The sequence below is a fragment of the Setaria viridis genome, chromosome 7, assembly GCF_005286985.2.
Source record: "Setaria viridis chromosome 7, Setaria_viridis_v4.0, whole genome shotgun sequence".
Classification (NCBI taxonomy): Eukaryota; Viridiplantae; Streptophyta; class Magnoliopsida; order Poales; family Poaceae; genus Setaria; species Setaria viridis.
Genome location: NC_048269.2, coordinates 22,678,487 through 22,692,894, shown reverse-complemented (window position 1 = coordinate 22,692,894; position 14,408 = coordinate 22,678,487). Strand labels below are relative to the sequence as shown.

Below are 14,408 nucleotides of genomic sequence, written 5' to 3'. Positions count from 1 at the left end.
CTTTTGCGTGTGATGGTGATTGCGTTGTGCGGACTGCGGCCATGGCATGGCGTGTCCCCCGTCGCGGTGTCTGATCGAACTCCGACGGGAGCCGAGGTGCCGGGTCGGCTACATTTGGGTTCCCAAATGCTGGCGTCGTTGCGGCCGCTAGTGCATAGCTGCTCGTTACGTTTGCGCGTGATTTCCCCCGTGTAGGTGAACGGTATTTCTCAGGTTGGCTAGCGGCGTGCAGCTATGTGAGATCATCGACCTTTTAAAGTCCAAACCGCTGAGATCAGCACGGCTGGCAAATTTAGCAAGTTTTTCTGAAAGCTCTGCGACCCATCCACACGCTCAACAGTGATCTAAAAATCCTGGGCATTGCAAGTTTGCAACATGCCAACAACTCCGTACGGGCACACTGTGACGATACGGATCCAGTGTAATCCGAACACACGTGGAAATCGCAAACGTTCTCCTAGAATAATTTGGGCCTCTTTGGAGAATTTTGAGCTGTTAAAAGCCCAATCAGAGAGCCCAGTGACGAACTTTCACGTAGCCCAGCACAACGAGATGACGATCCGCCCAACTAACGACGAAGCGTCAATTCTGCTCCATTTCGCCCCCAAAAGGCCGAAACGGGTAAAAACCCACGGAAAAGTTTGCAAAACCCTTCCTCCCCGTTTCTCCCCTCGCCGCCGCCGCTCGCCGGCGAAGCCTTCCATTGACCAGCCTCGGCGGAACCCCTCCCCCCTGCCTTTATGGCCCTCCTCCTTCGCCGAGGCGCGGCGCTCGCCGCCCGCTCCTTCCGCGCGGCGGCCGCCTCCTCCGCTTCCACCACCATGCACCGCCTTCCTGCCGCGGGATCCCTCGCGGGCGCCGGGGAATTCGCTCCAGCGCGGCTCTTTCTCCTCGACAGCCGGAGAGGCTTCGCCAAGGGGAAGAAATCGAGTAAGTTGCGCGCTCACCCCTCCTTGAGTCACCTCCATGCATAGTTAGATGTAAAATGGAAGCTCGGTTCCTGTTGCGTGGTACTGGTAACACTTATTATGTCGCTAGATTTGGTGTAAGCAATTGATAAATTAGGGTTCTTATGGTTGCCAATGAGAAGAGAATTATGGTAATCGAAGCATCGCTTTTGATCAACCGATCACGTATTTATTTATTTATTTATTGCTGTGTAGAGGATGATCGAGGTGACACGGTTCAAGCCGCTCCTGACATTGGGCCAACCGTCAAATCAGCTGCCACTTCCCAAATGGATGCTGCAGTCATCGCACTTTCGCGAGAGCTGAGCAAACTACGGACTGGAAGAGCTAATCCTGGTACCATTGTATTCCTGGTTTTGCCATGCTGTTGTTATTATTCTATTGTTGGTCAGGCAGTTTGCCCAACAAATAACGAAACAAGTACGTGCTGTTCTGCAGGCATGCTTGACCATATCATGGTGGAGACTGCAGATGTTAAAGTTGCGTTGAATCACATTGCCGTTGTTTCTGTCCTGGATGCACATACTCTATCAGTGATGCCTTATGATCCTAGTGTAAGAGCCTCTTTGTCCTTCAATTTGCGTACCTGAAACTGTTACATTTCGCTATCATATAGACGCTTTTTTGTATTAATAATTTCCTGCCCAGATAGTATAGTCAAACTTTCTGAAACTGTGATATGTAATACGTTTGCTGTTGTTTTAGGCCTATATGCCATTGCCAAGTGTCATGTTAATGTGTTCATTACTTGTTGCCTGAACTTATATAGCATGATATTGTGAATTGCAAGCTTTCAAGCTCCCTTTGACTGATTTCTTATCTATTTCTGCGCAGTCCATGAAGTCTATTGAGAACGCTATTATCTCTTCACCCTTGGGCATTAATCCTACTCCTGATGGAAATAGGATTATTGCAAATATCCCTCCGTAAGTGTTTCCTTTAGTGTTGGTGCTTATTGTTTATCTTAGCTTTCTACCTGATAGGTATCATTACATTCCAGTTCTATAGTTGATATGTAATTTTATGTTGTACCATTAGCAGTGTTTTCTATACTGGGTGCGAATGATGATCTAGTGATCTGCTAGGCTTGTGAGGGCGAAACTGATTTGTGATTTCTATGCTGACTTTATTCATATAAATGATTCAAAGGGTTTCTTGCATGGTCAACTATAGTCTACAGACTTGATTATTGAGGGGTAGCTGGCTTACTTTACATTACTCAGTGGCTACAGTATGAAATCTGTTTCCTTCTGCTAATTTAGTTTTTGTGCGTGCCCAGGTTGACGAAGGAGAATATACAGGTTAGGTTAGCTAACTTAATACTAAGCCATTTGTATTGTTCCTGAACCAACTAACATTTGTTGGTGCCTAACATAGGCACTGTGCAAGGTTGTTACTAAATCTGCTGAGGATTTTAAGCAAAGTATTAGAAGAGCACGCCAAAAGGTAAAGCAGGCTTGTCCTTTTTTCTTCTTTTAATCTGTTCTGGTGATTGCAATGCCTATGTACACAGCAAATCTGGACTACCATATACTCATGTTGTCACCTAAACATTAGTTGGAAACTTGGAATTTAAGAGACAAATATGTTGTTCCTACTTGAGTTAATCTAGTTCTATGCTCTGTTACTGTTAGTGATATTAGGAGTAAGAAAACCAACTTGTGATTGAGCTTATCCAGTCTTCCATTTCATTTTAGTTGTGACTGACTGAAGACTAATGATTTGGTCTATGTACACCCTCTTTCCACTTTTGTTGCGCGTGTTTTACTCCAGCACTTGTACCAGTGCTCCTCTTAAATTGATCAAAATGCTCCTAATTAGGCCCTTAAGTGCTCTTTTCAATGCATTTGCCTGCCAGTTTGCCACTCTAGCTTGCTGGTGCCAGCTGCGTGTCCACATATGCACATTTAAAAACCAGGGGCATTAGTGACCAACACAAAACATGCCTAACAATCTTGGGCAGCAGGGGAGCTAGGCTCCTTTGTTGGGGTCAGCTGACCCCGATGGCCTTTTGCAAAATCAGTGAGAATAACTGTTATGCACTATTCTGCAATGGTGAAGACCCCAGCACTATTCCTGGTTAGCTTTGCCCCCTGTTGGAAAGCTAAAAGAAAAAAAAATATACACCCAATATTGTGGGTAATGTTCACTGGTGTACCGATGTACTTTGTGATTTCGCTTGGCCTTGCATCTAACTCTTAAGCTTTAGGGATAGCTTCTGGCTCTGAGACTAAATTTTTTTGTTCAAAATCTTTGACTAAACTAGAGTGGCCAGGAGCATAGGACTGGATACTGAATTCCAGTTTCCATCAACTTCAGTGCTCGATGCTGGTATTGGCATTATGCAAATTAGTAAACTTTGCCTTGCGTGTCCAGGCCCTTGATACAATAAAGAAATCTGCATCTAGCATGCCGAAGGATGATGTAAAGAGGCTTGAGAAGGAGGTGAGTAACTGAAACAAGAATGCTGTAAAAGAAATACATTGCCTACCAGTAAACATTAACCTGTTATCTTCCCTCCAGATTGAAGAATTGACCAAGAAGTTCATAAAGTCAGCAGATGACATGTGCAAGGCTAAGGAGAAGGAAATCAGCGGAAGCTGAAGTGATACATCTTGATGATTGATGAAGTAATGTTTTGTTTCAATTCCAACGATGTTGAGACTGCAATTGCACAGCTGAATCAAAAAAAAATCCCTGTGCCATTCTAACTATACTGCCAGCAGTTGAAAACGGTTTGATGCCCAGGGCATTCCCTGTGGTGTTGTAATTGAGTCATGCAGTCACGAATTCTTACAGAACAAAAGTGAGTGTAGCTTGGATTTGATTGACCATGTTTATTTATTTAATCACCATGCCTTATTTTCTGTCGCGAACCAGATGTTCTGAAGACATTCTACTGATTTATTCTCCGAGATAATGGGGAGTGCTATTGCAATGTTTGATTTTATCTTATGGAATCCACAATGTACGCTTGTGGGACTTTCTTCTGAGGAAGTGAAGAATTGGGAAATGGGAATGTTGATTGATTATGATATGTCGCTCTGGACTATGTTATTGTGATCTGAGAAATTTCTTTCTACGCATCTTCCGTCTTCCCCTGGATGTCATCCGCCATCCTCTTGACCTCTTCCAGTGGAGACACCCTAACAAGTTAAGGTATAAAACTTTCAACTTGGAACAGCTCAAATGGCGAGTTTTCTGAAAGATACTGATAGTTCTGATAGAAACTCAATACAAGCCAGTTAGCTAAAGCAACTTAGCCGAGGCAACACCTAAGCTATTTACACATACAACAACACACCATGCCCCTGAACCAAAAACCATCATGGCAAGCCAACCCCAGCAGCCTAAAGCCTTCGAGCTGAAGACCAGCGCAGCTGCACACCACACCACACGCGCATCACGCCACGCTCCTCAACGCTCGCTACAACTCTTTACACGCACGCACCCTCGCTGCAAACCTACAGAGCCTTGGGGGGGGGAGCGAAGCCACGCGCCCTGCTCACTCCGGAATTCCCTCACTCCTTGCTTGATCTCTTGCCGAACGCCGCCCTGGTCACGGCCCTGATGCCCCTCACCCACAGCTCGGCGGCCTCCTCGCCGCCCTGGCACACGAAGTGCACCTCCCTCCCCGTCGCCGTCACCACGCGGAACAGCCCCGGCTCGTACGCGTCGCCCTTCCTCTGCCGGTGCCGCTGGAACGCCGAGCTGCCGCCGACCTCGGCCTCCCGGCAGATCACGTTGCGCCGGCTCGACCCGCCCCACCGGAGCACCCCCGCCGCGGCCACCATCCGCAGCGGCTTGCCGTGGGGCCTCCCGCGCCCGCCCTTGGTGTGCTTCCGGACGCGCGCGCCCTGGAGCACCGCCTGCCGGCCCAGCTCGTCCATGATCACGTCCTCAGCCTTGTTGAACGCCGCGGCGGTGGCCCGCGCCAGGGAGAGCGCCGTCTCGCCGCGGGGCGTCTCGAGGTCGCAGCGGGCGCCATAGGAGATGAGGAGCTCGCACACGCCCGCGTGACCTTCCCTGGCCGCGAGCATCAGCGGGGTGTACCCGTCGCCGTCGGGGACGTTGACGTCGCAGCCCGTGCTCGCCACCAGGTGCCGCACCGCCGCGGCGTCGCCGCGCCGGGACGCGCAGTGCAGAGCGTAGAAGCCCCCCGGCATGCCCTTCTCCAGCGCGAACTCGAGCATGACCTGCTCGAAGAGGTCCCTCTTGCTCTGCTGCGCCAGCCCGATGGCCGTCTCGCCGCGCTTGTTGCTCAGCTTCACGTTGGCGCCGGCGAACACGAGGGCGCGGAAGGCCTCGACGTTGCCCACCTTGGCGGCGGTTAGTATGGGCGAGCACCCGTCCAGGTCCTGCTCGTCCACGTCCACATCCGGCTGAGCGAGCAGCACTTCCATGGCGGCCGCGTCACCGCACCGCGCGGCGAACATCAGCGGTGAGAACACGTTCCGGTCGCTCGAGCGCGGGATGGTCCCGGATCGAATCGCGCCGAGGACAGCACGCTCGAAGCCGCTCTTCCATCCACCGGAGGAAGCGACAGAAGCCGCGGACTCGCCGGACGAGTTCAACAGCGCGACGTCAGCGCCGGCAGCCAGGAGAACTCTCAGGCAGTCCTCGCGTTTGTGGCGCGAAGCGAGGATGGCGGCGGTGTCGCCGGCCTCCGCCCTCACGTTCACGTCGCAGCCCTTGTCGACAAACGTCTGCAGGATCTCCGGCTGGCCGAGCCGCGTGGCCAGGTGGACCGGCCTTGACCTGCTGCTCCTGGACGTCTTCACGGGAGCTTCGGAGTCCGCGCCAGACGCCAGCAAGGTCTGGGCGGCGCCGCCGCTACCGCAGAGGATGGCGTGGTGGAGGAGCGTCCGGCCGAGGTGCGTGGCGCTCGACGTGTACCCGTTCTGGAGGAGCATGCGCAGGATGGAGCCCGTGGACTCGTAGTACTCCACGGCGCACCAGACGGCGTCGTAGGGCTCGGCGAGCCCCGCGCCCACGCGCAGCTCCTCGCTGGTGGACGTGTCCCAGGACCACGCGCCCAGCCTCACCTTCGTGTCCCTCTTGACGCCGGCCTGGACATGAGTTGGGAGATGGTCTGTTAAGCATATTGCTGTGCTGAAGATTGAAGATTAAAAGTGTATGTGTGCGGCTGCAGTTCAAACGATGCGTACCTGAAGTAGATGACGGACCACTGCGACTTGCCGGCTCACGATTGCGGCGAAGAGTGCCGTGCAGTCTACGTTGGCGTGCAGGGATGGCTTCAGCGAGCGCAGGAGCACCCTAGCGGTCGCATTTGGATCAGCTCCGCACTGCAAAAGAGTCACACGAATCACGGGTTGAAATTGAATTCGGATTAGTCCGTTCAATGCTTTAAGTGGATAGAAGACGAGATTTGTATGACAACGAGCGTAGGAAATGAAGAACAGGGGTCCAAAAGTGCAAAAGAAACAAAGTACAAAAAAAATTTGGGCAAGATCCGCCGAAGCGGGTAGCCTTAACCACAATGTGTATAGGAATGTCCGAAGACAAATCCCGTCCCTGTCAGGGGAGATGCCAACCGTCTCTCCTTTCTACGAACACGGGGGAGCATACGGCACTGCTGGTTATAAATTGGTCAAGGCTCGCATGACAGAGCGAGGTGGGACTAAACGGCCGCCTCGTTCTCTATCCCGACCCGTGCCCCATCACTGACTTGGCATGTTGCAGCGGCCCATATGGGAGCCCGAGTTCTTCGGCCCATGTTACACGCAGACTCTAACTTCTGGGCCGAAATACGAGCACACTGAGACTTCAGAAGCGGCCGGACGCGACCATGTAGAACTGTACCGAGTGCCGAGTAAGCAAGCAGGAAGGTACTGTACCTTGATGAGCGTGTCGACCACGTCGACGAAGCCGCGCGCTGCGGCAGACACGAGCGCGTGGATGGCGACGCGCGGGCGGACGAGGTCCGAGCCCATGAAGATAGCCGCGAGGGCGGCCTGGCCCTGCAGCGCCGCCTCCACGACGGCCTCCTCGCAGGCCGGCTGCGACGCGCCCGCGCGCACCAGCAGCTCCGCCACCTCCGCGCGACCCTCCCGCGCCGCGGCCGTCGCCGGGTAGCCCCGGAACACCTTCCCGTTCACGTCGGCCCCCTTCGCCTGCACGCCAAGAACCGTGAACCGTCAGAAAACGTGGGGCAGAGGGATTGAAACCACAGTGGTGATTTCAACTCGTTTCATGTAGAAGCTCAAAACGCTAAAATAGATACATCCAATGGAACACAAAATTCAAGCACGTTGGATTCTCGAAAACCACCGAGAAGGGCAGCAAAATGCTCGTAAAACCATCACCTAACTCTTGCAACAAATCGAGTATGAAAATTGATCTTTACTCATTCACCTACACTGATTAAGTGCTACACTTTTTTTTCCCTTTTACTGTCTCCATCACAATTTTATCTTTGTCGACAGCGATTCCTACTGGACCACTGTTCCTCTTCTTCGCTCTCTTTGACCTACACTGAAGATGAGATGGAAGGAGTAACAGCATCGCACAGGGCGTGACAATGACCATCGGGACTCGCACAACAGCTGTCCGGGTAACAAACGTCGCTGGTACTACTACTATATGTCTGGTCAGGTCGGTGCTGCGCGGGCCACCAATGGAGTGACCGCGTCAGGTCACTGGAAGTAAACCGGAGCAGTAGTAGTAGCGCGCCATTCTCAATGGAGTTTATGGATGACATGACATATATTTATGAGAGAAAAAAAGTAGTTTTATGAGGGATGAATTCATGTATAAACTGTTTTCAAGATTATTGTGTCTTGCATGTAGCCTTGGAAAAACAATAAAACTATACATTGTGTGAGCTATTTCATTCATGTTTATGTGACACTCTCGGAAATATAAATATGAAACTGCACAAAATGTGCTTATACGAGAGACAGGAGGGGACCGCGCCTCCTTAAGGAGGAATCTGGTCAAAATTCTGCAGGGCGATTGCTATCCACCGATAACTCATGCGTGGTGTCACCGCAATCAGTCAGCTCGCCCTCGCCGCAATCGCTTTCAAGATTCTGGAAAACACAGTGTGATCTGCTAGCGCTACCCCCTCCCTCCGTCGGCTTTGCAAGTCACATCTGCAATTCTGCATAGATAGTGCACTTGGCACAGGGAACGAATTGCCACCACACAAGCTAAAGGAAACGGATGATGCCTCGCCATCGCCACTTTGCCATGGACGGCCGTACGATTCGCTAAGATCCGACGACAAGAGTTACTGCACCCGTGTCGCGATCCAACCATCAGGCATCGAGTCACCAACGGGTCCCAGGGGATGTATGGCCCTGGTTAGTGGTTAATAACCAGGCATTCACATTTCACCGAGAGTTTTCTATACCATCTAATCGAGCCAGAGTAACACACGGACGCAGTGAACGCGTCACTATTCGCTGGACCGGCCGGGGTGATGTTCTTGGCAGGCAGCGTCCTCGTGCCATCATCAATATTCCACTGGGGGCACGCCACAGGGCACGGCGGCCAGGCCAGGCCATGGTGGAACACGAGCGGGGGCAGGCGCTGCAGGCAGGAGTGCCGAGGGCGTGCCCTCGGCTGTGCATTGCATGGGCGCCAGGTGCGTGCGTGCGTTGGTACTTTGGCAGCAGCCCGCGCAGGAGGAATAGGAACGGGGAGCAAGGGATACAGCTCGCCGGTGGCAGATGCGATCATGCGGGGGGGGGGGGGGGGGGGGGGCGCTCAGGGGCAGATGGCTACAGCCTACAGTGCAGGGAAGAGAGCTAAGGACACGGCACGATACGGACGAGCCCGCTCCGTTCCACGCCCCAATACACTGCACTGCGATGGCGCGGCGCTGGGTCGGCTTCTGCAACACATGCGCTGCCGTCTTCAATACCACAGCAGATAGATGGGGTAGCCCGTAGCCGGGGCGCTTGGGTTTTGGCTTGGCCCCCTGGTCAGGAGAAGCATCGCCGGCCGGCCCTACCACGGCACTACCTGGCCTGGGACCGTGAGGTGGAGATAGGCGTGGTTTGCTGGTTTCATGGCGTGATGAAATACAGCACAGCTGGTTCGGCTTGGACGTATTGGGGCGGCAGGGAGCACCGGCATCTGGCGTCGGATGCAGGTCATGTGAGCTTCCTCTGCCCCGGCGTGGATGAGATGAGATTGCTCGACCGGCGATCGGGAGTCCAGGATCAGAGCACGCACGGGCAAGCAGATGCCGGGTACCCTGGGCTAGACGGCTTATGGCACTATGGCTGTAAACTGACCCGGTGAGGAGGGGTCTGGTTCTGTTCTGACCCCAGCGATGAGCGATCTCAGAGAAAGACTGCCGCCCCACCAGGTCACGCAGCGATGCAATGCAAGTTGACGCCATGATTGTCCGGCCGGATGGACAGCCACACGGCCGATGCACTCGCTCCATGCTAGCCGGACGGCGCCAGAGAGCTCCCCCCGACGAAAAACAAAAGAGACGCTTCAGCGCGTGTTCCGGGACAGAGGGCCACGGGCACGCACGGCCATGGGTGGGCTTCTGTCCCGGGCAGCGGCATTCATTAGGCTTTTCCGCGGAGGGATCAGGTGGGGGAAGCGCCGGTACAGGCGCCGCGCGCGCGGCAGCGGAAGTACGCGGCCGATGCCGGGGCGCAGGACAGCAGGAGCATGCCGCGGCAGTGCAACCACCCCCCATTCAATGGCGCGCCCGGCGCGGCGCCCATGACGCCGGCGGATCAGCCGGACCGCGCGCCGGACGCCCCGTGCCACGACACGCACGGCCTAACCGGAAGGACGCACGCCATCTCTCCAGCACGGGGCGGGCCCGGCAGCCACACCCTTCCCCTGACACACACAATGATCTCTGAGCCTTGCACGATGCTGATTACTACGGAGTACGGACAAGAGGTAACATGTAGGGCTTGATTTTTCCATCAGAACAGATCCGAGGGGGAAGCGTGACAAACAGGTGGGGCCGCATTGATTGATTAGGCTTTGAGGCGGCGAAGTACCATAGGATCCCGTACCAGGGCTCAAGATGACAGAGCACACGCAGACGAAGGAGACGTGGAACGTGGCCGGAGGCTGGAGATGGAGCGGAGTGCGGAGACCGGCCGGCTCCGAGCGGGGGAGGTCACGTGATCGGGCGATGCCACCGCCGACCGCGCTCACGAGGGGAATATATTGGTCGCTACCAAAGTGTTGAGCTGGGTAGTACACTAGTACGTGGTGGCTGTAGCCTGTAGTTAACAAACGCTGGACAAGTTTGCTTTCTACTACTGATTATGGTAGTGTCAGCAGTAAACAAAGCTAGGGCTCAAGTCAAACCCATCCGCCACTGTCTCCCAATCCTCCCACTAAAATACTCTCCAGGTCCAGGATGTATTTCTTTAAGAGCAGTTTACTCGACTACAGTTTACAGTTATGGATCTCCAGGCGTGCCCAGCTACGTGACGCGACAACACGGTGGAACAGTGCGGCTTGGCAGGGATAAGTTTACTTGGACCCTCCTGTATTCACTGTTCGTGTTACTGCTCCTTTTACTGGTAGCAGGAACGTAGCATTAAGAACTTCGGCGTGCCGCTATACGACAACGGTACCTGGTACAATACCATACCGGTACATACTTTAACCGTATATATACTTTAATATACTGGAATACTTCCTTCATTCTCTTTTGATAGAGATATTTCAAAAAATCAGATTTTCACAGATAATCTTATTTGCCATTCATGGGGCGGCTGCAATAAATTGCATAGACAACGAGAAGTAAGAAAAACACTGATTTGCATTTATTAGATTATAAGTAAGATTGTTTTTCTTGTCATTGTGCTAAGTGGAATATTTATGAGAGAATAGAGGAAGTATAATTACGCACACCACGACTGGATGCCTACAGGCTACACGTATACCAAGGATATCGAAGTGTGCCCAGGAAGCTTCCCCTGCATAGATTGCATGCCCCCATTTGACGATTTCTATCGTGGCTTGGCTAGAGAAGAGAACGAGCACGTCCGTACGCAATAAAGAGGAGCTGCAAGCCTGCGACACAGGTATGGTCCCGTTGCAGTGCAGCCGAGAATTGGTAGGACGATCGGCCTACTTGGTACTAGCTGCTGGGCTAATCCAGGTTAAAGGTTCCAAATGATTTTAGGCTAGTAATGAACAGCATAATTTTGTCTGAGCCATTTATAAAATGCCTCATAATGAGCAGCATTTTTATTAAGGGTATTATACTCCATTTTTTATGAGAAAGTTAGCAATTGAAATGAATACACTTTATATACTAGTACTAGCATGCAAAGGAGCAAGCAATGGGGAGGGAAGCGAAGTACAAGTAGTATCCTGTACCTCTCCCAACAAATCCGTACTCATGATTTCGAGCTATAAAAAGAGCGAAAGGATTTCAAGTGGGTCCGTTAAAATCTCTATGGTTCCTACATGTATTCATGTACGCGCTTAAAAGATGGGATTTGTCCTGCGAGTGCATTTATACAGTACGTTGAGCTATGATTGGCGTAGAGAAGGAACCGAGTTGGTGGGTGTGGGTGGTACTTGGATGAACAGTGTGGATAAACACAGCAGCCTTTTTCTAGCAAGCAGAAGCGAGACAAAGATACACTGGCACTTAAGAAATGCTGGAAGCGCCCGCTAAAACCATTCGAAAATGCCGTGTGGCCTTTTCACCAACCCAGTAAAAGTGAGGATGAATAATGGGCCAATGGGGTTATGTTAAGCTACGACGCTGCAAGCTTTTGGTGGAGCACATGCTCTTCAGCGCTCGGATAATTTGAATGCAAATTCGCACCGAAATCGCCGAAAATTTTCAGTGAAAAGGCTACGCACGCACGCATAAGCAGGTCGAAATGCAGCTTGCGAAGCAAGCCAAATCTGGTCTCGAATTGCTCCCTAGACGATTAATTCCTCTACACAAAACGAACCAAAAAACATACGAAATGCAGAAACAAGCAAGCGTGATGCAGATAGTTGAAATTCCGATGCGAGAAAACAGAGCAGGGAGGGAATGCGGGTGGGCAGGATCGATCACTCACGAGCAGGGCGCGGACGAGCGCGACGTCCCCGTTGCCGGCGGCGAGGAAGAGCGGCGAGACGTCGGCGCGGATCTCCTCGTGCACGGCCCGCGCCTCGGCGGCGGCGCCCTCACGGGGCTCCGCCTCCGTGACGCGCCGCGCCCTGAGCCACACCACCCCGGCGTAGTTCACGTCCGCGCGCCCCGCCGCGAGGAGCTCGCCGGCCTCCCGCGCGTCGCCGCGCGCCACCGCCTCCACCAGCCGCTGCGACGCGGCCTCCGCCTCGCGCGCCGCCTCGCCCTCCGCCTCCGCCACCGGCCACACCTGCCGGCCGCCGGCGATCGCCGCCGGGCGCAGCAGCACCGCCATTTATTAATCCCGAAGCTCTCCCTAGTGGCGAACGGGGTGCTCTGCTCTGCTCGGGCTTTCTCGGTGTGCGTCCCTCCCTGGGTATGCGGGGAAACTTGAAAGGGGGAGGCGCGCCGGCACGGGGCAATATATAGGTGGAGACTCGGGAGGCGAGACGAGGAAGTGGAAGACGCGCGGTGAAGTCACCGCGCCGGTGAAGATGGGCCGGATAGGGGTCTACCTGTAAGTGGCAGCTGGTGTACGGATGGAATCCCGGCGGTGGGTCCCGTCGATCATAGGGTGGGCGTGAGTGGCCATGAATAACATGCTCGGGCGCTCCTCCCGCGGCTTGGCTCCCGGCTGGGCTTGAATGCGGGTGCGGGCCGACCATGAGATATTCAACTGCTTAAAAAGTATAGGCCTGTTATTTTTGTAACGTAGCACACATGAGTTGAACTGCCAAAAATGCAATATCTTACTTCTAAGGTCTTGGTTTTTCCCCTTCAAGTAAGGCGACTAATATGAAATGGTATGGCTCGCCCTTATTTTCATATAAAAATTTCACATAAGCGCCATGTTGATTTTAGAAGAAAAAACTATTTTGTGAGGTAATTTTAAGAGATTTTTATAAATCTACTGTTTGAGTTTATGGCCCGATGATGTATATCTGCGAACGACGAACACCATTAGTGTCCCTCAAAACTCTGGCCACTTAGAGCACGATTCTCTCGAGCCCGAACTAGAAGCTACCTTGCTATGCCGAGTTTCAATCGACAAAACCATCCTGGCATTCTCTTCATGAAAAGTGCCTGAGCACGCAGAAAAAAGAAGAGTTACAACTTACAATCTACGATCCTTTTGTAAGCCTAGCTAGGCTTACTAATTAGGCCGATGCAACCTGCACCAAACACAAAGTCGTCGATTAATATTCGGAACCTTTAGTTTGTGAGGACGTGTCATTTTCCCGTTCTACACATCCAACGATCGAGAGCCAAGTACGCGAAAACGGTAGCCTCGGTCGAATCGCGGAGCGGATCGCAGCACGACGCTACTAGGCACAACACTGCTGCTTATACTATAGCACGTTGTGTCCTCGCTACCGATCGAGCGAGCGCTACTGCGCTCTTGCCTTGTGACAAGTCTTTGCAGCGCGACTCGCCAGGACTTGTCGCGTGGCCACTGTCCAGGATCGGGTTGGCGTGTTCCGAGCCAAACAATGCATATAGCTCGATCAGGCCCGCGCCCGCCCAGCAAACTCGCGTCCGTCGATCATCGATCACCCTCGAGCTGTCTCCAACCGCGCTCGCACGTACGTACGTGCGCGCGTGCCGCTGGACACGTACACGCCGTCGTCGTCCTCTTTCCATGTAAGATGCATGCTTTAGCCTAGGACGTACGACCCGTACGTCCATGCCGTGCACGAACGCGATCGACATCCCGTGTGTGCGTGCATGTACATCCGCCGTAGATGCTGTACACGAACTTGCGAAACAGATTGGTCAGGACACTATCAGCTAGCGATTTAATGTGCACTAGCCATCGATCGGGCACGACCCGACCACTGTCCCGTGCATGCCCGAGGGATCGCGTCTTTGCTGTAGACTATAGTAGTGTAGCTCGCCAGGCCACACCTGCCGATTTTGCTGCGGCGGCAGTGGTGCCGTAACAGTAGCAGTAGCCGCCGCAGCTGCCCGCCACTGTTGCCGTGCTGCATCGCCATTCGCCAGCAGCCTCGTCTCGTCGTCACAATTCACAACGCACCAACGCGCACGACGAACAGTGCTCCCCCCCCCCCCCCCCCCCCCCCCCCCCCCCCCCCCGCTCCGGCGTTGACGAGACAGCACGGCCCCGGTCGCGGGATTCCCCCGCACGGCCGCACACCACCACACCGAGCTCTCGGCTAGCTCCGATCGGGTTCGGCGCGGCAGCCCAGGGCTCAAGCCGAGAAGGGGGCGCCCGCGTTGGAGGCGGCTAGGCTCGGGCGCTTGGCTTTGGGTTGGGTCGTCGTCCCTGTGGATTTGTTTATTTGGTGGGCGTCGTTGCCCCCGAGAAAGCCGCGGCCGGCGCGGGCGCC

At 53.7% G+C, this 14,408-nt stretch overlaps 2 protein-coding genes and 1 non-coding gene across 3 annotated transcripts; 1 reads left to right on the top strand and 2 right to left on the bottom strand.

Annotated features, from left to right (window-relative positions):
- The first annotated feature begins 613 nt into the window (after positions 1–613).
- LOC117864136 (uncharacterized) lies at positions 614–3,844 on the top strand. Its single transcript, XM_034748151.2, has 8 exons — positions 614–930; positions 1,164–1,304; positions 1,407–1,522; positions 1,803–1,894; positions 2,248–2,269; positions 2,346–2,414; positions 3,345–3,413; positions 3,492–3,844. Exons 1-8 carry the CDS (start codon positions 741–743, stop codon positions 3,570–3,572), a joined length of 780 nt encoding a protein of 259 aa, XP_034604042.1. The 5' UTR covers positions 614–740; the 3' UTR covers positions 3,573–3,844.
- A 299-nt stretch (positions 3,845–4,143) lies between these two features.
- Positions 4,144–12,460, bottom strand: LOC117864135 (uncharacterized). The gene is made up of 4 exons (XM_034748149.2): positions 12,008–12,460; positions 6,827–7,102; positions 6,137–6,274; positions 4,144–6,037 (listed from the first exon to the last, which is right to left on the bottom strand). The coding sequence occupies exons 1-4, from the start codon at positions 12,353–12,355 to the stop codon at positions 4,490–4,492; spliced, it is 2,310 nt and encodes a 769-aa protein (XP_034604040.1). The 5' UTR covers positions 12,356–12,460; the 3' UTR covers positions 4,144–4,489.
- On the bottom strand, positions 6,423–6,545 carry LOC117866019 (U6atac minor spliceosomal RNA). Its single transcript, XR_004642719.1, has one exon. It is a non-coding gene; the product is annotated as a U6atac minor spliceosomal RNA (small nuclear RNA).
- Positions 12,461–14,408: the final 1,948 nt, after the last annotated feature.